Source organism: Oncorhynchus keta, chromosome 3 (assembly GCF_023373465.1).
Source record: "Oncorhynchus keta strain PuntledgeMale-10-30-2019 chromosome 3, Oket_V2, whole genome shotgun sequence".
Taxonomy (NCBI): Eukaryota; Metazoa; Chordata; class Actinopteri; order Salmoniformes; family Salmonidae; genus Oncorhynchus; species Oncorhynchus keta.
Window position 1 is genome coordinate 4264845 of NC_068423.1, and position 26014 is coordinate 4290858.

A 26014-nucleotide genomic window follows, 5' to 3' on the forward strand; every position below is an offset into this window, starting at 1 on the left:
AGGCAGGGCTTTCTCCTATAGAGCTCCATTTTTATGGAATGGTCTGCCTACCCATGTGAGAGACGCAAACTCGGTCTCAACCTTTAACTCTTTACTGAAGACTCAGTGGGTCATATGATTGAGTGTAGTCTGGCCTAGGAGTGGGAAGGTGAACGGAAAGGCTCTGGAGCAACGAACCACCCTTGCTATCTCTGCCTGGCCGGTTCCCCTCTTTCCACTGGGATTCTCTGCCTCTAACCCTATTACAGGGGCTGAGTCACTGGCTTACTGGGGCTCTTTCATACCGTCCCTAGGAGGGGTGCGTCACTTGAGTGGGTTGAGTCACTGATGTGATCTTGCTGTCTGGGTTGGCGCCCCCCCTTGGGTTGTGCCGTGGCAGAGATCTTTGTGGGCTATACTCAGCCTTGTCTCAGGATGGTAAGTTGGTGGTTGAAGATATCCCTCTAGTGGTGTGGGGGCTGTGCTTTGGCAAAGTGGGTGGGGTTATATCCTTCCTGTTTGGCCCTGTCCGGGGGTGTCCTCGGATGGGGCCACAGTGTCTCCTGACCCCTCCTGTCTCAGCCTCCAGTATTTATGCTGCAGTAGTTTATGTGTCGGGGGGCTAGGGTCAGTTTGTTATATCTGGAGTACTTCTCCTGTCCTATTCGGTGTCCTGTGTGAATTTAAGTGTGTTCTCTCTAATTCTCTTTCTTTCTTTCTCTCTCTCGGAGGACCTGAGCCCTAGGACCATGCCTCAGGACTACCTGACATGATGACTCCTTGCTGTCCCCAGTCCACCTGGCCGTGCTGCTGCTCCAGTTTCAACTGTTCTGCCTTATTATTATTTGACCATGCTGGTCATTTATGAACATTTGAACATCTTGGCCATGTTCTGTTATAACTCCACCCGGCACAGCCAGAAGAGGACTGGACACCCCACATAGCCTGGTTCCTCTCTAGGTTTCTTCCTAGGTTTTGGCCTTTCTAGGGAGTTTTTCCTAGCCACCGTGCTTCTACACCTGCATTGCTTGCTGTTTGGGGTTTTAGGCTGGGTTTCTGTACAGCACTTTGAGATATCAGCTGATGTATGAAGGGCTATATAAATACATATGATTTGATTTGATTTGCATGAGTAGGTGTGTCCAAACATTTGACTGGTACAGTATATATATATTATCCTAAATAACAACGTTGAAACAATATTCTAACACCGGCTGATCAACTGTTAAGTACTTACCTTCCCAAAGAGCCATGGACCTCTGGCCGAGAGGCAAGAAGGATGACCAAAACTTTGTTGAATCCCAAGATAATGATTACACTACAGCTAGCAAGATTATCATTAGCCCCGATAACTCAGATACAGTGCCTTGCGAAAGTATTCGGCCCCCTTGAACTTTGCGACCTTTTGCCACATTTCAGGCTTCAAACATAAAGATATAAAACTGTATTTTTTTGTGAAGAATCAGCAACAAGTGGGACACAATCATGAAGTGGAACGACATTTATTGGATATTTCAGACTTTTTTTTACAAATCAAAAACTGAAAAATTGGGCGTGCAAAATTATTCAGCCCCCTTAAGTTAATACTTTGTAGCGCCACCTTTTGCTGCGATTACAGCTGTAAGTCGCTTGGGGTATGTCTCTATCAGTTTTGCACATCGAGAGACTGAATTTTTTTCCCATTCCTCCTTGCAAAACAGCTCAAGCTCAGTGAGGTTGGATGGAGAGCATTTGTGAACAGCAGTTTTCAGTTCTTTCCACAGATTCTCGATTGGATTCAGGTCTGGACTTTGACTTGGCCATTCTAACACCTGTATATGTTTATTTTTGAACCATTCCATTGTAGATTTTGCTTTATGTTTTGGATCATTGTCTTGTTGGAAGACAAATCTCCGTCCCAGTCTCAGGTCTTTTGCAGACTCCATCAGGTTTTCTTCCAGTATGGTCCTGTATTTGGCTCCATCCATCTTCCCATCCATTTTAACCATCTTCCCTGTCCCTGCTGAAGAAAAACAGGCCCAAACCATGATGCTGCCACCACCATGTTTGACAGTGGGGATGGTGTGTTCAGGGTGATGAGCTGTGTTGCTTTTACGCCAAACATAACATTTTGCATTGTTGCCAAAAAGTACAATTTTGGTTTCATCTGACCAGAGCACCTTCTTCCACATGTTTGGTGTGTCTCCCAGGTGGCTTGTGGCAAACTTTAAACAACACTTTTTATGGATATCTTTAAGAAATGGCTTTCTTCTTGCCACTCTTCCATAAAGGCCAGATTTGTGCAATATACGATTGTTGTCCTATGGACAGAGTCTCCCACCTCAGCTGTAGATCTCTGCAGTTCATCCAGAGTGATCATGGGCCTCTTGGCTGCATCTCTGATCAGTCTTCTCCTTGTATGAGCTGAAAGTTTAGAGGGACGGCCAGGTCCTGGTAGATTTGCAGTGGTCTGATACTCCTTCCATTTCAATATTATCGCTTGCACAGTGCTCCTTGGGATGTTTAAAGCTTGGGAAATCTTTTTATATCCAAATCCGGCTTTAAACTTCTTCACAACAGTATCTCGGACCTGCCTGGTGTGTTCCTTGTTCTTCATGATGCTCTCTGCGCTTTTAACTAATAAATGTCGTTCCACTTCATGATTGTTGTTGATTCTTCACAAAAAAATACAGTTTTATATCTTTATGTTTGAAGCCTGAAATGTGGCAAAAGGTCGCAAAGTTCAAGGGGGCCGAATACTTTCGCAAGGCACTGTAACAGTTCCATACTGTTCCTCTTAGCAGCCCCTTTCGAGTCTTCTGGCATACTTGTTACTCTCCTCCTAGAAATTCAAGATGTAAAAAGGTCTTTCACTGAAAATTGACAAGAAATTGTCTGAACTACATTCTTCCATTGACGGCGTGAAATCCTCCCTGAATTATCTCCTTTTGACAATTGCAATTCGTAACATATCATACAAAATAAATGAACACACCATACGAAACGTAGCATATCATACTAATTGGAGTATCCCGGATTTACCGTTACTATGTTACGTCTACCACTGAATACAGGTTGCATACATACATCTCCAATAAGGTATGCATATACATAAACATATCATGAACATTTATGCAGACCTCAGACACAGACAGACACGTGTTGTCAGTATGGAAACTTTTCAGGCTCAGTAAAGACAAATAATCATAGCCAAATTCCTTCTCCCTGACATACCCTCTCTACACTGAACTACAGTGTGTGGTGGGTTTAGGCTGTGGGTGACAGGATGTTAATGTACCGCTCTGTGTATCGTACAAAAAAAATTGTTCCAGAGAACACAATGTTACCATAGTTTGGAAAGGGATTCTCCAACTCTCCACTCCGGTCTCTTCGCTCTGTATATATAGCCAGGTGTAGGGCTTGTATGGCACTGGTGGTGGGGTTGCCGACTAAGCTCTGATCCCGGAAACCTTTGGTTCTGGGCCAGTCCAGTCTGCCAGCTCTTTGAGACTGACGCTAAATGGCATTGCAGAATCAGTTGAACTAGCCTGTGATCCTTTACAATTAATTGCAAACAAGCCTGCAGGAATGGCTTTGAAAGCGCCGTAGGAGATCTGGCGAGCATTTGGAAACAAAGTCAGTATGGCTTCCATGGTATTTCCCTTAAAAGTGAACCTCGGGGAGGGGGGTTAAGATGGTCATACCATGGGTCATTTAGCTTTTTTATTTAGGTATACATTTTTTTTTAACAGGGGATAAAATATTGAATTTGGCCTTTAATACTTAGTCCGTAGAAACAACACATTCATAAATGGCAAAACAAAAAAGGTCAAACAGTTAATTATAAGGAATAATGTTTTGAAGTGTCTGTCCTATATCTAGGAGATGCTGTACAAGAAAGCTCAGGATTATAAATATTTTGACACATTAAACTACCTCCATATGTCCATTCATTTTTATGGGTTACCTTCAGACAAGTCCCGTAACACTTGTGGGGGTCCTAGAGCAATGGAGAATACTATCGTGTTCGTGAGAGTCTCCCCTTTCCACAATGAGGTCATATTAGTTTATAGCTCAAACGGTTTGAGAGCTACAGCCAGAAGTTGGCACATCTGCGTTACCGACTTCAGACGAGTCCATGGGGCTTGTAAAGGTCATAGAGCAAATCGGAGAACACCATCATGTTCGCAAGAATCTCATCATTCTATAGCGTGGTATTAGTTTTTAGGCCAAACCATACAGACATTTTCATGAGATGACCGATTTTCGGGATGTGTCATGGCCTGACAAACACTGCTGTAGCTCGGCCACCTTTCCACCGCAGATGTAGGGAGGCTGACATAGAGGGATGCAGTGGATGGAGACGCAGGCCCATGCAACAAAAAAAAAAAACATTTCTAGTTTACATATTTAACTGACAGATTTTGATGGGGATTATCTTATTACGTTACTTCAATTGTAAAACGGGTGCGTCAATAGACAAACGACTCAGCGTTATGACATTGGCGCAAGCAGCAGGATGAACAGCAGATATTGCAGATGAGCACGATGCAAGACGTTGCAATCGCAAACAAATATCACTGCATGTGCAGGGGCGTGTGTCACGCAGCCACAATGTGATAGCTGCAGGCCCAAAAACAGCAGAGAGGTTTAGCCTGGCGATTCATTTTTAGTTGTTGCCCAATATTGTTGTTTATGCATCACTGACTATACCTTTAAGTTCTGTTGCACGGATGATGATCTGCGGACGTGCTTTGAGAAGTACAAAATAAGTCCAGATCATGTTATCCCTGTAACTTACTTGCTCAACAAATCATGTAAAGGAATCCTTTTTCTTGTACAAACTTTACATTTCATCGTCCCTTATGCAGATTCGCATATCATATTTTAAAAGACATTTGTACATTTTGTCTAAACCTTGCTTTAAAAACACCAGAGCTTGGGTATCTCGATCCATCCATTACAGTACAGTCATGTCACATTATAGTCATTTCAAGTTGGTGATATAGGCACAACTATTTGTCACTCACCCAGAGTGCCCTCTTCAGTGAAGGGTCATATTTGGGGCCAGAGGGCCTCCATGAACAAACAATCCTATAGGATCGTCCAGACAGGGTGGTGTGAGATGATGGGATAGCTAGCTAAACACAGAGATCCAGGGGTGAGAGCAGCCATGATTGATAGCTCTGGTCAATAAATATGATAGATTGATAGGGAAATTCTTACATCAAAGACCAGTGACCGTAATGCCATGACGGCCAAGCATACTGTACATATGACATTTGAACCATTTAGCAGAACCCTCACGCTATACATCTGTCAAACAGTTGGTATTAACACAATTTGTTCCCATGATAACCGTCAGAGGAGACTTTGTGCATCTACAAGAGAAATTGGGACAACAGCAAACACACAATACCTTTCAATCATGGCAGAGCAGGGATTAAGAGAATATCAAAAATGTGATACCTTGAAATGTTCATTGCCTCTCTGCTGTACCTGCTTATCCCCCACCATTCCAGTTTCTCCCATCTGTTCAATTTAAACATTCCACACGGATACCCACACAGTTTGTCCCCCGGTCCCACATTCCAACTCATTCCCAGACAATGGGACAATATTGTCTCTGTCTGCCAACTTTGGAATTGATCTAGACTGTCTGTAGATGTAACAAACACACACACACACCAAAATGGGAGAGACATTATGTACATTCTTATGTCCTGAGCAATCTCAACGGGTATTTCTTACAAGAAAAGCGAGGAGTGTGGTAACACAGGAGCCCACTTCACTGATCAGACATGGCTCAACCATGTGGCCAGTAAAAAGCTGCCATGTACCTACTTCAGTCTACGCATCTTTCCCATGGATTACCCTGGCCCTTTCATATCCCATCCTAGGGCAACATCATGTCCTGCCAATCACCGGTTCCCCCAGTAGGAATTTCACACAGTGGCGTTTCTGCACAGTGCAGGCTTATCACTTTGGTTAGAACCCCCCAAACTTCTGAAAACTTTACATTTTTACTGGGATTAAATGTCAGGAATTGTGAAACACCTTAGTCAAATACATTTAAAATCAGTTTCTCATCATTCCTGACATTTAATCCTAGTAAAAATGTAAAGTTTTCAGAAGTTTACATACACTCAATTAGTATTTAGTAGCATTGCCTTTCAATTGTTTAACTTGGGTCAAATGTTTCAGGTAGCCTTCCACAAGCTTCCCACAATAACTTGGGTGAATTGTAGCCCATTCCTCCTGACAGAGCTGGTGTAACTGAGTCAGGTTTGTAGGCCTCCTTGCTCGCAAACACGCCTTTTCAGTTCTGCCCACAAATTTTCTATAGGATTGAGGTCAGGGTTTTGTGATGGCCACTCCAATACCTTGACTTTGTTGTCCTTAAGCCATTTTGTCACAACTTTGGAAGTATGCTTGGGGCCATTGTCCATTTGGAAGACCCATTTATGACCAAATTTTAACTTCCTGACTGATGTCTTGAAATGTTGATGTTCAATATATTCACCTATTTTTTCCATCCTCATGCCATCTATTTTGTAAAGTGCACCAAGTCCCTCCTGCAGCAAAGCACCCCATACAGCATGATGCTGCCACCCCCGTGATTCAGGGTTGGGATGGAGTTCTTCGGCTTGCAAGCCTCCCCCTTTTTCCTCCAAACATAACGATGGTCATTATGGCCAAACAGTTCTATTTTTGTTTCATCAGACCAGAGGACATTTCTCCAAAAAGTATGATCTTTGTCCCCATGTGCAGTTGCATTCCGTAGTCTGGCTTTTTTATGGCGGGTTTGGAGCAATGGCTTCTTCCTTGCTGAGCAGCCTTTCAGGTTATGTCGATACAGGACTTGTTTTACTGTGGATACAGATACTTTTGTACCGGTTTCCTCCAGCATCTTCACAAGGTCCTTTGCTGTTGTTCTGGGATTGATTTGCACTTTTCGCACCAAAGTACGTTCATTTCGAGGAGACAGAACACGTCTCCTTCCTGAGCGGTATGACGACTGCGTGGTCCCATGGTGTTTATACTTGCTTACTATTGTTTGTACAGATGAACGTGTTACCGTCCGGCGTTTGTAAATTGCTCCCAAGAATGAACCAGACTTGTGGAGGTCTACAATTTTTTTTCCTGAGGTCTCAGCTGATTTCTTTTGATTTTCCCATGATGTCAAACAAAGAGGCACTGAGTTTGAAGGATGGCCTTGAAATACATCCACAGGTACACCTCCAATTGACTCAAATTATGTCAATTTGCCTATCAGAAGCTTCTAAAGCCATGACATAATCTTCTGGGATTTTCCAATCTGTTTAAAGGCACAGTCAATTTAGTGTATGTAAACTTCTGACCCACTGGAATTGTGATACAGTGAATTAAGTGAAATAATCTGTCTGTAAACAATTGTTGGAAAAATGACTTGTGTCATGCACAAAGTAGATATCCGAACTGACTTGCCAAAACTATAGTTTGTTAACAAGAAATTTGTGGAGTGGTGGAAAACGAGTTTTAATGACTCCAACCTAAGTGTATGTAACTTCCGACTTCAACTGTATATATACAGTGGGGCAAAAAAGTATTTAGTCAGCCACCAATTGTGCAAGTTCTCCCACTTAATAATAAGAGGCCTGTAATTTATCATAGGTAGACTTCAACTATGGCAGACAAAATGAGGGAAAAAAATACAGAAAATCACATTGTAGGATTTTTAATGAATTTATTTGCAAATTATGGTGTACTCCAGAGTACAGGCCTCAGTTTAAGGCTCATTCCTTTGATGATAAAACACATATCCAACCATCAGCCCTGGTGAGACAAAACTGCGACTCGTCAGTGAAGAGCACTTTTTGACAGTCCTGTCTGGTCCAGCGACGGTGGGTTTGTGCCAATAGGCGACGTTGTTGCCGGTGATGTCTGGTGAGGACCTGCCTTAAAACAGGCCTTCAAGCCCTCAGTCCAGCCTCTCTCAGCCTATTGCGGACAGTCTGAGCACTGATGGAGGGATTGTGTATTCCTGTTGTAACTCAAGCAGTTGTTGCCATCCTGTACCTGTCCCACAGGTGAGATGTTGGGATGTACCGATCCTGTGCAGGTGTTGTTACACGTGGTCTGCACTGCTAGGACAATCAGCTGTCCATCCTGTCTCCGGTGTCTCACAGTACGGACATTGCAATTTATTGCCCTGGCCACATCTGCAGTCTTCATGCCTCCTTGCAGCATACCGAAGGCACGTTCACACAGATGAGCAGGGACCCTGGGCATCTTTCTGTTGGTGTTTTTCCAGAATCAGTAGAAAGGCCTCTTTAGTGTCCTAAGTTTTCAATACTGTGACCTTAAGACACTAACAGCTTGCAGACGGTAGGAAATTAACGACCATTCCACAGGTGCATGTTCATTAATTGTTTATGGTTCGTTGAACAAGCATGGGAAACTGTGTATAAAGCCTTTACAATGAAGATCTGTTAAGTTATTTGGATTTTTACAAACTTTCTTTGAAAGACAGGGTGCTAAAAAAGGGACGCTTATTTGCTGAGTTTAAAAACTCTTCACAAGGAATTTACCAGGAACTACACAGAATGGTAGTATGCAATGGGTTATTTCTCAAATAAATACTTTGAAGGGCTTAACAGATTGTAATGTCCTCATGTAAAGCCTTCACTTTCACTGTTTATCCAGTCTTGAATATTGTCATAACTTGCCAATGTGTCCTTCAACATCCATCGGCAGACGTTCCGAAAGTAGCTTTGTGATACTCCTCATTGCACTTGTTCAACACCAATATGGCGTCAGTGAAAGTACCTAAGAGTATGTGTCCATGATGGTCACCTGAGGGGCGTGAGAAAACACTAAAAAGGTTGTGCTTGTCAAAAGCAACCAGAGGACCTGGCAGTTTGATTTGGTGTTCAGTGGAATTAAAGTCAGGGCTCTGTGCAGGCCAGTCAAGTTCTTCCACACAGATCTCGACAGACCATTTCTGTATGGACCTCACTTTGTGCATGGGGGCATTGTCACACTGAAACAAGGGCAGGCCTTCCCCAAACTGTTGCTGCAAAGTTGGAACATAGTCTAGAATGTCATTTTATGCTGTAGCATTAATATTTCCCTTCACTGGATCTAAGGGGTCTAGCCAGAACCATGATAACAGCTCCAGACAATTATTCCTTCACCAAACTCTGCAGGTAGCGTTCGCAGGTGAAGTGTGATTCATCTTCCTAGAGAACGCATTTCCACTGCTCCAAAGACTAATGACGGCGAGCTTTACACCACTCCAGCTGACGCTTGGTATTACACATGGTGCTCTTAAGCTGCTTGCCCACGGAAACTCATTTCATGAAGCTCCTGACGAACAGTTTGAGCCGATGTTGCTTCCAGATACTGTTTGGAACTGTCGTGAGTGTTGCAACTGAGGACAGAATTATTATTATTTATTTATTTCATTTTTTTTTTTTACACGCAACAGCATTCTGTGGTCCCGCTCTGTGAGCTTGTGTGGCCTACCCCTTCACGGCTGAGCAGTTGTTGCTCCTAGGAGGTTTCCCTTCACACTAACAGCACTTAGTTGACAGAGGCAGCTCTAGCAGGGCAGAAATTTGACACCGACTTGTTGGAAAGTTGGCATCTGACAGTGCCACGTGGAAAGAAAGCTCTTCAGTACGGCCATTCTACTGCCAGTGTCTGTCTATGGAGATTGCATGGCTGTGTGCTCAATTGTACACCTGTCAGCAATAGATGTGGCTGAAATAACCAAAGCCACTCATTTGAAGGGGTATACACACACGTTGAAAATATATTCACAGAAAATTGTCCAGTAGCCTACACAAAGAGATCCATATCTAACAGACAACACACGGGTCATCAACCCAAGTCTACTCTTGCAGAGCAGGTTTTGGGGTGTGTACACAGTTCAAACTAAAGACAAATTATTTTTAAAGAATTTTATTTCTTATGTTGCAAGTGCTATACAAGAGTGATTATTCTGTTTCCAACTAAACTGATTCAATTTGATCAAGTTTCAACTTATATATTCAAATAAATATTGAAGAAAGCATATGGCACATGCATAGAGGGTACATTTTAGAAAACCATATACATGTATCTTTTAGAAAGAAACCAAACTACCAAATATTTTTTTTAAGTCAATTTGATTTTACGAAAACACATTTTTCCATGACAAAATGTAACCTACGCACGTACTAACAAAGTGCAACTGCACAATCCTCCATGATTCAGACACCAATTTCTTTGGAGTAGACCGTTTAAATCATGAAAATGATAGCTTACTCTTCCCGAAATGATATTACACATCGATTGATATTTTCATTTTGACTTGAATGTTAGGCAGGTTAGCTGGAGTGTGAGAGCTGACGTATCAAATCGCTCAGCCCCATCTACTGGCTGTGTTACATCATAGGACTAACTGGTGCCAATTACACCACATTGTGGTACTATGGTACTGTAGCAGTTAAAACTATGGACTGGATTATAGAGGTTAAAAAATTAAGATAATTTTGGTGACTAGAGAAAATCTGAGTTGCTGGACTGGAGACTAAGAGGAGGAAAGTAGGAAATAAAAAAGGAGCAGATAAAGGAAACAGATCGAGACAACGGAATGGTGCAAAAAAAGTGAGGGAATGAGGGAAGAAAAAAGGAAGGAATAAGAAGAATGGCATTCATGTGTTCTAAGACACATTTTGCATACAAGGAGACAATGCATGGGTAGCATAGGTTGAGTTTACTCAGGTAGGCCAAATCTGATATTTTTTTCCAGTAATTGGACTTTTGACAAATCACAGATCTTTTCACATCAAATATTTTTCAGCGCTGAAAAATCAGAATTGGGCTGTCTGTGTAAACACAGCCATACTGTGGTACGTCTAGGCCGAGGGAATACCTCAGGGTATACATGCCCACTCGTTTTCATTTTGGTGCTCATAACACATTCTGTACATTAGCCAAAACAGTCTCTGCTTCAGATGTCCTTGCCTACTACGACGGAGGAGCCAGGTATCCAGTCGCAGATCTAGATGAGACAATGTTTTTGAATGAATACACCTTGGGATTGGTTACGATTAACTATTGTTTTTTTCAATGCATGCATAGAACATCTCTTAAATAAAATAAAAATAGAATGTGCTGTCAATTCTGACACTCACTCCATATTGCTCTTCAGCTGGTGGATGGTACGCTTGTCCAGGTAGCGGCAGAAGAGTGTGAGAAGGTTTGAGGGTAGGAGAAGGGGCTCCACCAGAGCACTCTGGGATAGCTGCGATGCCACCAGGAAGACTGTGTCTGTCCTGGAGATAAAGATGACAAAAATGGTCAATATGAACAACAAGGGCCAAGGACCATGTACAGACACGCTTAACTGTAGCCTAGGAGTATGTCTATTTACAACTTAGGGACAGTGTTGCATGTGGACAAAGATATTGCTAGGAATGAAGGCAGTTGTACCAGGTTTCAAAGTCACCAATGCTGGGCTCCAGAGGAACATCAGAGGACAGTAGCCTCTCTCCTTGGGACAGCAGAGCGTAGAGTAAGGAGAGCCCAAACTGAAAGGTAAAACGGGAGAATGACGACCAAGACAACAGGGCAGCGCAACACAATAGTAAAATATTGGATAGTCAAATATTGTAGCGTAGCATACCATTCTTTGTATGTGAGAAAGTGAAAAGCGCAACAAACCTTGCTTTGGCAGACAAGTGAGAGGCACACGCTGCCATCGGGAAGTGATGCCGTAAAGTCTTTAAGGACCCCAATAAGCTGACTGAAGGTCATGCCTCCGATCACAAGTCGAAGAGACGGGTACAAAACCGGAAGAGACTGCAGGGATGTGTGGAAGTGAGAGTATGGATTATTCTTCAGTCAAGCAAGCAGCATTTCATACATAAACAGTGCCATGTTCATTAGGCAAAACTAAAATAACTGACTTGATTCCTTACTCTACAAGTCAGAGGCATGTTTGTTCTACATAATATGTATTTAAGCGTTCCACAACGGAACATTACTTTTACATTTTTTAACTGACCTCATCTGCGTCTCTGCTCATGAGTACAGGCAGGTGAGATGTCACCATGCTTAAGACTTTCAACGCGGCGTCATGGGAAAGGAAGGGGAGGAGTCGAGCCAGTAGCTGCTTTCCTTTGGACACCAGGAGACATGGCAGAAATTCTTCCCCTGCCTCTCTAGGGTGAAATATTTGTCAAATACTGAATCACTGTATAACAATAATTTCTGAGAAAATCTGAAAGTTAAGAATTTCTAAACGGATGCAGGGATTACTTGTTCAATTTGGTGTTTAAAGTAGACCAGTGCCTCCAGAAAGTGTTCATACCCCTGGACTTACTCCACATTTTGTTGTGTTCCAGCATGAATTCAAAAACAGATTAAACAGATGGGTGTGGGAAAAAAAACTCATAATGGCAAAGTTTTTGGAAGGGGGGCGCAACACAATATTAGTAAGGTGTTCTTAATGTTTTGTACACTGTGTAGACCGGTGTTTCTAAATCATGTCCAAACAATTGGCCACAGTTGGACTCCCTGCCATCAGAACAGCCTAAATTCATCTGGGCATGGAGTCTACAAGGATGCTGGCTCATGTTGACTCAAGTTGGCTGGATGTCCTTTGGTGGTGAACTACTCTGTTGAAACTGTTGAGCGTGAAAAACCCACCAGCGTTGCAGTTCTTGACACAAACCGGTGCGCCTGGCACTTGCTACCATACCCCGTTCAAAGGCACTAATCTTTTGTCTTGCCCATTCACCCTCTGAATGGCACACATACACAAGCCAAGTCAAGGCTTAAAATATCATTCAACTTGTCTCCTCCCCTTCATCTCCACTGATTGAAGTGGATTTAACAAGTGACATCAATAAGGGATCATACTGTAGCTTTCACCTGGTCAGCCTAAGTCATAAAGAGAGCAGGTGTTCTAAATGTTTTATACAATCAGTGTATAAGGTTACAGTTGACAGTGCATGTCAGAAACATTACCATAACTATATCTCTGTAGATCTCCGAGAATTATGACGAGGCATATACTACAGTTCTAAAACTTTTGAACACCTACTCATTCAACTGGTTATTTTTACTCTTTTCTACATTGTAAAATAGACATCAAAAATACAGAATAACAAATGGAATCATGTAGTAACCAACAAAAAAAAGCTCTAAACAAATCAAAATAGAGATTTTTCAAAATAGCGACCCTTTACCTTGATGGCAGCTTTGCACATTTGGCATTCTCTCAACCAGCTTCATGAGGTCACCTGGAATGCATTTCAATTAACAGGTGTGCCTTGTTAAAAAGTTAATTTGTGGAATTTCTTACCTTCTTAAAGCATTTGAACCAATCAGTTGTGTAGTGATAAGATAGGAGTGGTATACTATTATGGTAAGAACAGCTCAAATAAGCAAAGAAAAACAGTCCATTACTTTAATGCATGAAGGTCAGTCAATCCATAAGTTCTTGAAGTTAAGTGCAGTCGCAAAAACCATCAAACTCTATGATGAAACTGGCTGTCATGCATGAGGACCACCACAGAAATGGGAGACCGTTACCGCTGCTCAGAATTTGCATTCCAAATAAATGCTTCAGAGTTCAAGTAACAGACATCTCAACATCAACCGTTCAGAGGAGACTGCGTGAAATCAGGCCTTCATAGTGAAATTGCCGCAAAGAAACCACTACTAAAAAGGACACCAATAAGAAGACTTGCTTGAGCCAAGAAACACCAGCAATGGACATTAGACCGGTGGGAATTTGTCCTTTGTTCTGTAGTCCAAATTAGATTTTTGGTTCCACCTGCTGTGTCTGAGGCACGGTGTGGGTGAACAGATGATCTCTGCATGTGTATTTCCCACCGTAAATCATGGAGGCGTTATGGTGTGGTGGTGCTTTGCTGGTGACACTGATGGATTTGTATTTCAAGGCACACTTAACCAGCATGGCTATCACAGCATTCTGCAGCAATACACCATTCCATCTGGTTTGGGTTTGGTGGGACTCATTTGTTTTTCTACAAGACAAAGACCCAAAACACACATCCAGGCTGGGTAAGGAGTATTTGATCAAGAAGTGGAGTGCTGCATCAGATGATCTGGCCTCCACAATCACCCGGCCTCAACCAAATTGAGATGGTTTGGCATGAGCCGGACTACAGAGTGAAGGAAAAGCAGCCAACAGGTGCACAGCACATGTGGGAAGTCCTTCAAGATTGTTGGAAAAGTATTATTGGTTAAGCTGGTTGAGAGAATGCCAAGAGTGTGCAAAGCTATCAAGGCAAAGGGTGGCTATTTGAAGAATCTCAAATATATTTTGATTTGTTTAACACACGATTCCATGTGTCATTTCATAGTTTGTCACTATTATTCTACAATTTAGAAAATATTAAAAATAAAAGAAAAACCCTTGAATGAGTAGGTGTTCTAAAACTTGACCCATAGTGTATATCTGGGGAAGGGTATAAAACAATTTCTTGAGTGTTGAAAGTTTCCAAAAGCAGTGGTCTCCAGCAAGGGAAAAGTGAAAGAAAATATGTGGAACTACCCAGACTGCCTAGAGCTGGCTGTCCGACCAAACTAAGCAACCAGGCAAGAAGGACCTTGGTCAAGGAGGTGACAGAACAGAGTTCCTTGGCTGATATCGTAAAACCTGCCAGAAGGGCAGCAGTCTCTACAGCACTTCAATCTGGGCTTTATGGGAGAGTGGCCAGACTGAAGCCACTCCTGAGAAAAAGGCACATGACAATATGCCTGGAGTTCAAAAGGTGCATGAAAGACAGATCATAAGGCAAACGACTGGTCTGATGAGACAAAATGAACTCTTTGGCCTGAATGCAAAGCGCCATGTCTGGAGAAAACCAGGCACAGCTCATCTCCCATCTAACACCATCCCTACCGTGAAGCATGGTGACGGCAGCATCATGCTCTGGGGATGCTTTAGAGCAGCAGGGACTGAGAGCCTGGTAAAGATAGAAGGAACAATGAATGGAACCAAATCCTTGATGAAAACCTGCTTCAGAGTGCAAATGACAGACTAGGGTAAAGATTTACAGTACAAAAGCAATGACCAAGAATAAAGCCACTGGAATGGCTTTAGAACAAGAGTCCTTAAGTTGCCCAGCCAAAGACCGACTTGAATCCCATTGAAAAGCTGTGTTAAGACTTGATTGCTGTTCAAAAAATAATGATAAAATACCCAAATCCAGATGAAACAAAGCTGAAAGAAGCATACCCAAGACGACTCAAATCTGTACTCGTCCCAGGGGTGTAAATACTTATGTAAATGAGAGCAGATTTATTGAAAATTAAATGCTGAAAACATTTCTAAAAACATGTTTTTTCACTGTCACTATGGGGTATTCTGTATAGATGAATGAGAATTAAATTTAATCAATAATTCAGGGTGTAACAAAATGTGGAATAAGTCAAGAGGTATGAATACTTTGAAGGAACTTTAGCTCAAGGTGACTTGATACAACCGGCAGAGAGCAGGACTCACAGGTCGGGATGCTGTAGCTGGGAGTAGATGTACTCCACTTTTATCTCAGTTTTCTCCATCATCCCCTTCTCCTCACCCTCCCCCAGCACCTGTGCCTTCATCCTCTGCCCCTCTTCTACCTCCAGCAGCACCATGAACAGCTACAGGAGACAGTGGCATATTGAAATTACTTAGATTTTTTTAATACATATATAGAAATAGATTTTATAGAAGTTATGGAGAAAATTGCACTGTCATAATACTGTAATTGCATCAAAATCTATGTTTCATGCAACAAGAAGAGGGTTCTTCACTCTGTGCGGACTGAAAGTGGGCCTCGGAGATAGCACAAATTAATTTAGAACCTTTTGTTTGATTACGGGTGAATTCGTGTGAGATATATATATTATGTATAACCTACCTAAAAAGAGATCACTATGTGCACAGGTAAGAGCAGGGATATTGCGTATTGAAACAGGTTGGTGTTGTGGTGAAACGGAAGAGGAAAGACTACGTAATTATGACTTGGAAGAATGAAACTAATTTATCCTCCATTCCTCTTTCTACCACGATATACTCTTGCTCTAGAAAGCACACCAGATATACCCTGACATTGTGTGGTTGAGTGAGGAGGAGAAATTGAAATTGCTTTTGTCCATTGTGTATTTCCATTTACACAATATTTAGATAAAGCCTGGAATACATTTTTTTTTTAAAGGGCTACCTATAATTGTAAAAACAAAACATTACTTCTGTGGTTAATGGTGTGTATAGGCTTGTCTACCATATGAATCTTGTGTCACTGGGTTCAAGTGACTTTTTAAAAATGTATATGGTATGTATATATGCAGTGTGTATGTAAACTCGACAAAAAACATAATTTTCCAGGTAATTCGTAAAAATCCAAATAACTTCAAAGATCTTCATTGTAAAGGGTTTAAACAGTTTCCCATTGTTTATGGTTCATTGAACAATAAACAATTAATGAACATGCACCTGTGGAACGGTCTCTGGAACTTTGACATAGCAGTCTATGGCCTTGGTTAGATCCGTACTGGTTCATAGAGATAACGGTCTTCATGTGAATGGAGAAGTAGGAGACCACGTTTTACACAACTTTTTAATAGATGCCAAGGATCAAATATCAGATTCCTTACGAGAAATTGGCTAAATTTGCCACAGGAAAAAGTATTTTGGCTTGGAGAATCTATGCGAAATGCCAGCGGAATGGATTCTAAAGAGGTAACAAATTAGAATTATTTGGCCAAACACTCCTCGCAAACTCAGAAAACCTTGGGGGGGTTTTAATCTCGTGAGACATTTTACATCATTTTATTGTGAAATAGATTTATATAAATGGACGAATGTGAGCGGTCACGAGGAATTAGCATTGGTTACCAAAACTCAAATTAATTTAATATTTATTTGTTCATGAACATTGAGGTGCGGTGGTTATGGAGAATCATGGGGAAGAGGGACCAGTAAATCGTTAAATTCGGTGACAAGATATTTGCCATGTCTAAGGGTAGTACATGCTAAATAAAGGGGTGGATTAAAACAAACATTTAATGAATGGAGTAATCCATTATCATGGATTGCTGATTAAGATGTAGCATAGTGAATGCTAACAACATGTACACTTTCTTTTCCAGAATAAGTTTCATTATCTCTTTGGAATGTTTCCCGAGACTGGTCTTGGAGAGAGCAGCGGGTGAGATTGAGGCAGTAAACTACCAAATTAAATAAAGCCTGGCCATTTTGGTTTTTACCATAAGGTTTGCAAATACCCACACACACACAATCTGTTAGGACTATTTGTTGCATTATAAAAAAAAAAAAATACTGTTTGATTTATTGTGAGTGTTGTATTTCATTTGGGTTTAGTGATTTTTCCATTTGTCCTCATGCAAAGTCATCTTAAAAAGGTGCAGACGCATCGAATTTTCTGAAGTTGTTTTGTTCCGAGTTAAACACGTGTAAATTCTTTCGTTAAGACATGTAGGATACGAAAATGTATGAAATGTTTGACTGTTTAACATTAATTTGCCTAATATAGTAAGAAACACTTCTTTGAAGGGTTTGTATGACCTCTGACATGACATTCCAGTGTGGTTTGATCACCCTCACTGGAAAGCCATTTGGATAATGTAGGTCATTTGTAATATTGATCATTATGGATGAAGTTCATAGTTCTTAGCCATATGCGTGATTTGGACCAACAGGAAGAAGGATAGGGTGTTAAGGTTAGGGTTAGGCTGAATTAAGTCTATTTTCCTATGACCATATGGGTATAAATATATACAGTTGAAGTCAGAAGTTTACATACACATTACCCAAATTAATTTAAAAACGCAGTTGCACAATTCCTGACATTTAATCTTAGTAAAAAATGCACACATTTTCTATAGGATTGAGGTCAGGGCTTTGTGATGGCCACTCCAATATCGTCACTTGTTGTCCTTAAGCCATTTTGCCACAACTTTGGAAGTATGCTTGGGGCCATTGTCCATTTGGAAGACCCATTTGCAACCAAGCTTTAACTTCCTGACTGTCGTCTTCAGATGTTGCTTCAATTTAGCCAGCTACATTTCCATCCTCAGGATGCCATCCATTTTGTAAAGTGCACCTGTCCCCCGTGTAGCAAAGCACCCCCACAACATGATGCCACCCCCGTGCTTCACGGTTGGGATGGTGTTCCTCAGCAGGCAAGCATCCCCCTTTTTTCTCCAAACATAACGATGGTCATTATGGCCAAACAGTTCTATTTTTGTTTCATCAGACCAGAAGACACTTCTCCAAAAAGTACGATCTTTGTCTCTATGTGCAGTTGCAAACCGTGGTCTGTCTTTTTTAATGGCGATTTTGGAGCAGCGGCTTCTTCCTTGCTGAGCGGCCTCTCAGGTTATGTCGATATAGGACTTGTTTTACTGTGGAGACATACTTCTGTACCCATTTCCTCCAGCATCTTCACAAGGTCCTTTGCTGTTGTTCCGTCATTGATTTGCACTTTTCGCACCAAAATACGTTCATCTCTAGGAGACAGAACACATCTCCTTCCTGAGCGGTATGACGACTGCGAGGTCCCATGGTGTTTATACTTGCGTACTATTGTTTGTACAGATGAATGTGGTACCTTCAGGCATTTTGAAATTGCTCCCAAGGATCAGCTAGACATGGGGGGGTGTGTCTCCATTTTGTTTTCCTGAGGTCTCCTAAACTTCAGACTTACTGGAGTTGTGAAAAAGTGAATGATAAGTGGAATAATCTGTCTGTAAACAATTGTTGGAAAAATGACTTTGTCAATCAAAGTAAATGCCCTAACCGACTTGCCAAAACTATAGTTTGTTAATTAACAAGAAATGTGTGGAGTAGTTGAAAAACGAGTTAATAACTCCAACCTAAGTGAATGTAAATGTCCGACTGCAACCACACACATTCATGGAATTATTGAGGGTAGTGTTTATTGTTCCATTTTTTTTACTCAAATTGGGAGTTGTCAAAATGGGGGAGGTACAAGTTTTGGATTGAAGTTCTCACACAGAGTGAAATGTAAGGAATGTATTAAGTGATGCGAAGGAGTGTACTGTTGTGTTGCTTATTGTGTTTTTATACAAATCTTATCAGATTGGGACTGCTGGATTGTTGAGATTTCTCCCGATGGGTTAGAGGTCTAACTTCCTGATCCTGTGGCTCTGTGATGAAGTTAAGTGTGATGGGGAGGATAAGCCCATTTGAAAAAAATAGTTTCAATAGAATGTGTTATTCTCTTTGACACATGTTTAGACACTGGTATTAAGAATTGGTTAAAGTAATAATTTAAAGTCGACGCTTGTCTGGATTTCCTGAATCGGAAATTAACTGTTATTCTGATCTTTCTTCTCGAGGTCACAGTTGGTGTCTTAATGCATGGAAGGGATAATTTGACTACGAGGACAGTGTGTGAACCGCAAAACCCGGTGTAACTGGCTGAAGAAAAGTGACAAAGGCTTTCAATATGGCCCTGTCAGCACCACTTCTACCGAGACCCGAGTCAGATCCAGTAACCACTTACAGCATCCAATCAAAGCTATCAACAATTTCTTCTCGCATGTCTTCTCTCCCTGTGGACTCCTGTCATACTCATGAGAGAGATGTTGCCGGTATACTGAGAAACAGGCGCTTCAAATCCTCAACTGGAAGCTTCATTAAATAGTAGCCGCAAAACACCAGTCTCAACGTCAACACTGAAGTGGCTGAAGGCCAGGATCCCGGAGTCACCTCTTCACAGTTGACTTTGAGACTGGTGTTTTGCGGGTACTATTTAATGAAGCTGCCAGTTGAGGACTTGTGAGGCGTTTGAGAAACAAACTACACACGCTAATGTACTTGTCCTCTTGCTCAGTTGTGCACCGGGGCCTCCCACTTTCTATTCTGGTTAGAGCCAGTTTGCGTGGTTCTGTGAAGGGAATACAGAACCGTTTTCTTGGCAATTTCTCACATGGAATAGCCTTCATTTCTCAGAACAAGAATAGACTGACGAGTTTCAGAAGAAAGTTATTCGTTTCTGTTCATTTTGAGCCTGTAATCGAACCCACAAATGCTGATGCTCCAGATACTCAACTAGTCTGAAGGAGGCCAGTTTTATTGCTTCTTTAACCAGAACAGTTTTCAGCTGTGCAAACATAATTGAAAAAGGGTTTTCAGTAGCCTTTTAAAAATGATAAACTTGGATTAGCTAACACAACGTGCCATTGGAACACAGGCGTGATGGTTGCTGAAAATGGGCCTCTGTACGCCTATGTAGATATTCCGTTAAAAACCTGCCTTTACCAGCTACAATAGTCGGTTACAACATTAATGTCTACACTGTATTTCAGGTTATTTTAAAATGTTTTAAAATGTTAAAAAATGCTTTTCTTTCAAAAACAGGGACATTTCTAAGTGACCGCAAACTTTTGAAAGGTTGTGTATACATACATTTTTGGGATGAAAATAAAGTGGAACACTCCTTTAAGATGCCATTTTCTGTACTTTACCTTTTCTATTTTCTTTAGGACATCCAATCGCTGTTGCCTGATGTCTTTCAGTTCCTGCGGGAAGAGACCATTCAGAGAACGCACACTTTCAGTTTAACCGTTGTACTTTCTTCAAAAAGGGTTTCAAAAAGTGCCCAAAGCATGTCCTCACCTCATGTGGACAGTGGGCTGCAACTGCATTGATCGCTCGTCGAGGAGAGAAACACGTCGACACGGCGACCTGGCCTAGGGAACCCTCGATGTGCACCACTGAAAGAGCAACAGCATCACTCCGGTTGAAAAAAAACATTCAGCCGTATACAAACAATGCCCACTTCCAAAGTACACTTCAGCACCATGCACAGATAAGGACAAGTGCATGTGGGGTATATGGAGAAACCTGGGGTGTAAGAGTCCATCTTGGTGACATAGGGGGTGGTGAGTTTGGGTGGCTCCCTCTTGCCCCGCATGCCCAACTCCTCCTCTGCCAGCTTGGCCTCCATTCGCCGATAGTACTCCTACAGGACAATGTGAGAGGAGAGCCATCATGCATCTGGAAATCATTCCAAAAATAAACTGTGGTTATGGTATAAAAGAAAGAACATAGCTGTGGGGGTTTTAGTAGAGAATTGGGTACCAAGTTATTGGAGGAGAATGTGGAACTAAAATCCTATTTCGGAGGATTGAAGGTTAAAGAACAAAGAATGAGAGGAGTGAGAAGTGCCAGCCAACCTACAGTACCTGGTAGTAGTAGTCGTCCAGGTGGGGATTCTCGCTCTGGAGCTGAATCATCTGTAGTCTAATGATCCACTCTTTCTCTTTAGCCGACATGAGGTTACAGTAGGGGTCCCAGCTGTCTGGTTTTCTAGAGGGGCGGCAGCGTAGCCTAGTGGTTAGAGCGTTGGACGGAAGGTTGCGAGTTCAAACCCCCGCGCTGACAAGGTACAAATCTGTCGTTCTGCCCCTGAACAGGCAGTTAACCCACTGTTCCCAGGCCGTCATTGAAAATAAGAATATGTTCTTAACTGACTTGGTTAAATAAAGGTAAAATAAAATAAAAAATAAATAGAGGGTGATCAACAAGTCATTGTAAGCTTCAATTATCAAAGCAAAGCACCTTCAAATTCCTTTGGGGCAGGTTTACGGGAGACCGAGCAGGGTTTAGGCCAATTATGAATTAAAGTCGCAAATTGCTCTAATTCTGATTCAATTCTTGAATTTACCACACCCCACAGGAAGGAGAATTGGAATTAAATGAGGTAGAATTTAATTCAATGAAATTCAAACAGGCTAATTTAGTCAATACATCACTAAAAACATTTGTATTTTGACATTTGGTGACCAATACTATGTAATTTTATTTATAGACATTCTCCATAAACAAGTTAAATCATTACAGTAGTCTGGAAATATTCTAAGACCTCTATAATGATCAATAATAATAACAGATGTTAAATACGAAGGAAAGAACAATTCCCAGAATGTATCAAATCTAATACCATGACAAAAACACTGACATCGAGTTGCAATCAAGCTAATATATTTGAAGCGCCATCTGTATTTTTTGCATTAATAAGGGACAGATGCTTTTGGTAAAATAATTGTCAAAGGAATGAGACTTTCATGAATCATGTCTCAGTTTAATTACATTCTACATCATTCTAATTAAATTCCGCTTCCTGTAGGGTGTGTCCAATTTGAATTTCAATTCATGCATGGAATTTAATAAAGTTCCGAAATGACCGCAACGCTGACAGACTAAAGCCCCATTTGGACAGGACTAGTATTACTAGACAACAGTGGTTACATAATTGTTACCCCAGCACGCGCGTTATTCCAGAGGACGATTCACACAGGACTTGTTTTTCCAAACTTCCCCTTGTAATTTTTAATTTTGACTCAAGACAGAAGCATGAAGGTTATTATTCTAGCTGGGTTTAGACGATAATGGGCTACACTGATAACTTGGCTTGGCTTGGCTGTCAAATGTAAAGGTGTCCATAATATTTACATTTTGTGATCATAATTATTAGGGCCATTTTAGTGATCCATGGTAGTAGTCCCTCCATCCTGCTGATGTGCAAATTCACTGTTCAGAAGCACATGAGATGCATTTAAGGATGAGAAAGAGAAATTGACATTTCCAAAATGTTTATCAGTGGGGAGTCAGGGATGACCTGCTTTGTTTACATCAACCGTCAGGGTTTTATTAAATAGGCATGGGTACAATACTTTATTGCACATCTAGGCCTTAAACTGACAAATTGGCAATGTTGAATTTCAATACATTGGCACAAAATGTATAATCAAAAGTATTCACTGTGCAAGTTTATAATACATGCCAGGCAGTCATTGAAAATAAGAATTTGTTCTTAACTGACTTGCCTAGTTAAATAAAGGTAAAAAATTACAATAAAAAAAACTGCTAGCAGCACCTGTCAAACTCAAATGTCTCAGAAAATAGAGGGAGTTTGATGCACACAGGCCTAGTATTATTAGAGGACTTGAGGTCACTGAAAAACAGTAGGTTATTCTGGCTGGACCTGCTTCTATTCCGCCATGTAAAAATGACTGACATGGATTGAAATTCAAATGTTGTGTTTTATGCTCATGCAGACCCGACCTCCCCAGTAAAATGAATACCGTCCGAATAGGGCTCACTCAAGCATATCCTGTCCTAAAAAGCTAGTACAATAGAGAAAAGCGCTTTATTCCAGGAATAGGGACTGGGAAATAGGTTAGTTTTTAAACTAATGCATCCAAGAAGCAACACATTTGCAGAAATATTAAGCGCAACCATGCTGAATATGATAAGAGTTTCTTTGATCTCTGGACATAACTCACTCTAGGACTGCTCAAGCAACCACATTTTAGACATAGGGTAATAATATCAAATATAAGTCCATTTAAAATAAGTAGAATCACGTGCCAAACCTTTGGGATCTCTGTTGTCTTTGACTCAACAGTCGTCTGTGTTGGGGGTGAAGCTGTGTCACTGGACCAGGGAACCTGTTGGGGAGATACATATGTGATTATAGGTCAAACCCTATTCATCTCTACGAAAACGCAGTACAATTATAAACCATTTGATAGAATAGTGAGATACAGTCGCTCATCAGATTGTAGTCAGAGACAAAAGAACGAGAGCAGGTGTCCCCAACTCTTGTCCTTGTAGGTTCTTCACTCAGAAAGGTACGGAACAAAATCTAATTACGACACAGACCTGAATCGCTGCACACGATTTGACGAGGGGCTGTAGAAGGGAGAGGGTCTTGGGGAGTTTGCACCAAAGCGAAGCTGCATCATTTTCGGAGTTAAAGGTTGAGGGGTGGAGGGGCAGGGACGTGGCGAGGGCGAGAGGAAGCCCCCCACCTGAGTGAACAGAACATCTCCATTACAACTCACACCAACATAACTAGAGAATAACATCTCCCTACATGCTTCTGGTATGCAGATACATTAACAAATTCATACAAATTGTGAGAAGATCATTTCTAAATGTACACAACAGGGGAACTATTGATGGGAAGGCAGGAACCTGGTTATATGGCTGTTGTGTGGTGAAAGGTCGCCGGGAGATGATGGGAGAGCTGGGCAACATGGTATTAATCTGCAAGGGAAGTTAAACAGAAACATGTAAACAAATACATGTACATTTGCCATTGGCCGTAGACTGGGCAGTGTGTTCCATAGTCTTTCAACAAATATTTACCAAAGATTCAGGTCAACTACCCAGCGACAGACTATCTTTGGCCATCTCTCCCTTGTGCCCTAGTCTTCAGACAACTACTCTACCAGTCAATTACCTGAGATGGGCATCTTTGCCCAAATGGTCTATTTGAGTATGACCCTCTTAGGCCCCCTCTCCTCCCACTTGAGTTGGAGAACGGGTAGTGAGAGTCCAGGTAGTTCGGTCCTCTGCCAGGGGCATGACTGTCCATCACACACACAATGGCCGGGTCCTGTCGAAAGAGAACACCCAAATGTGCTAAACTAACCATTAGGGTCTAATACTACTAAACGTGGCATAATCCCCTTCATTTTCATTATCAGATTTCTTTGAAAAAGTGGTATTTTCCTGTGTTGGTAGTCTTCCACATGTAACGCCCACTACCTGCAATACTGATCCAGAGGCGTGTCTGGTTCTCTCATAAGATGATAACATCCACTGTGAGAGAAAAGAGGAGCAGAGTAGGTCAAATGACAGTAAATATATTTTGTCATCAGAACTGGGTTGTGACAAATGACTCACAGCATCTGGATCTAGATCATCCCAGTAGGAGACGCTCCCAACGTCCACTATAGCGCTGTCTAAGCTCTGAGGAAATAACAAATGGTAATTTGCAAACTAGAGACCGTAGAATAAAATGGTTGAATGAGGACATGTTTTGCAAAAGAAAACGTGTTTTATTGGACAAGTTCAGGTACTACATCCAGTTTCAAAACATTTTCTTCCTACTGGATACAACTGACCTCGCAAGAGTAGTAATCACCTGCAAACTTGGTCGCCCCTCCACAGTCCTCACCACAGCTGGGTCTTCAAACATCTGCGCCATGGCCTGACATCCCCTCTGTCCCCTTCCTCGTCGGCCCGGAGGGCCCTGGACACGGAGTTGTGGCCGGGCCCTGGGAGAGAAGGAGGGGGAGCTAGGGGAGAGGGATGGCAAGGCAGGTGGGGCAGGTGGCTTCTCTCCAAATTGGAGCAGAGGGTTAGTGGGATCCCCTTCCGTGTCCCCGACTTCTGTATCCATATCTAGAGGCCCATTGTAAAACATTTAAATAGAATAATTTACGTAGTAACTGAACCCATTTAGTTTTATTCTTGGCACTTGCGGTCACTGGGGGGCAGCCCATGAAAAATAACAAATATTTCTAGCTTAAATTGACAGCTTTGATGGGGATTTTTTAAATGTTACTTATATTGATGCATTGGTGCATCATTAAAACGTTTTTAAAAATGTTTTTTTAAAACATACCCATTCCAAACGTCTCATTGTTGTAGATATCTATTTCCTCATCCTCCTCTGCCATCTCTGCCAATCCACACTCGTCCATGCCTGCCCCCCCTTCTTCATCGCTCCATTGGCCTCCGTTCTCTGGCCACTGAGGTTGAGAGACTGCGGTTTCAGTCTCCTGAAAGAAAGTGCAGAGGGAGGAAAATACAAGGGTGACATCTGCTGTCGATAGTACCGCCATTGACTAACTTGCCATACAATTTAGAAAGAACTAGCCTCGATGGCTACTACAACTTTGATGTATGAACAGTCGCGTGTATTCGACGCATGTGATGTGATGCGGCACGTGTACATAGGCTGGTTATTTTGAGAATGATGAGAGGTTTAGCCGAATGTACTTTAAACAACACATGTGTATCTCAGCTTGGCACACGAAGAAGCGCAACAACGGTCAACTTACTGGTTGTTCTGAGTCACTCATTTGAATAGTTTCTGAAAATATTACACTTCTATTCGTCGGTTTACCTTTCTGCTACCTTTATCTTTTTAGACATCTTTGTATGGCCATTAGCGTTTTAAATGACCACACCTGTCGGGGGCGGGGCCTCTGGGAAAAAACT

At 41.8% G+C, this 26014-nt stretch overlaps 1 protein-coding gene across 1 annotated transcript; it reads right to left on the reverse strand.

Annotated features, from left to right (window-relative positions):
• Positions 1–9887: 9887 nt before the first annotated feature.
• Positions 9888–25990, reverse strand: patl2 (PAT1 homolog 2). The gene is made up of 19 exons (XM_035745366.2): positions 25855–25990; positions 25416–25572; positions 24933–25192; positions 24692–24757; positions 24554–24607; positions 24246–24401; positions 23978–24049; positions 23663–23811; positions 23374–23448; positions 21181–21304; positions 20840–20957; positions 20612–20709; positions 20461–20514; positions 15467–15606; positions 11993–12149; positions 11650–11787; positions 11419–11516; positions 11121–11261; positions 9888–10987 (listed from the first exon to the last, which is right to left on the reverse strand). The coding sequence occupies exons 1-19, from the start codon at positions 25873–25875 to the stop codon at positions 10954–10956; spliced, it is 2112 nt and encodes a 703-aa protein (XP_035601259.1). The 5' UTR covers positions 25876–25990; the 3' UTR covers positions 9888–10953.
• Positions 25991–26014: the final 24 nt, after the last annotated feature.

Excerpts from the sequence above, each read along its gene's own strand:
- patl2 (XM_035745366.2), bottom strand. The coding sequence starts at position 25,875 with ATGAGTGACTCAGAACAACCA. Across the intron at positions 24,608-24,691 it reads ATGATCTAGATCCAGATGCT|TGGATGTTATCATCTTATGA; the intron begins GTGAGTCATTTG and ends TTTCTCTCACAG. Across the intron at positions 24,402-24,553 it reads CCTCTGGATCAGTATTGCAG|GACCCGGCCATTGTGTGTGT; the intron begins GTAGTGGGCGTT and ends CTCTTTCGACAG.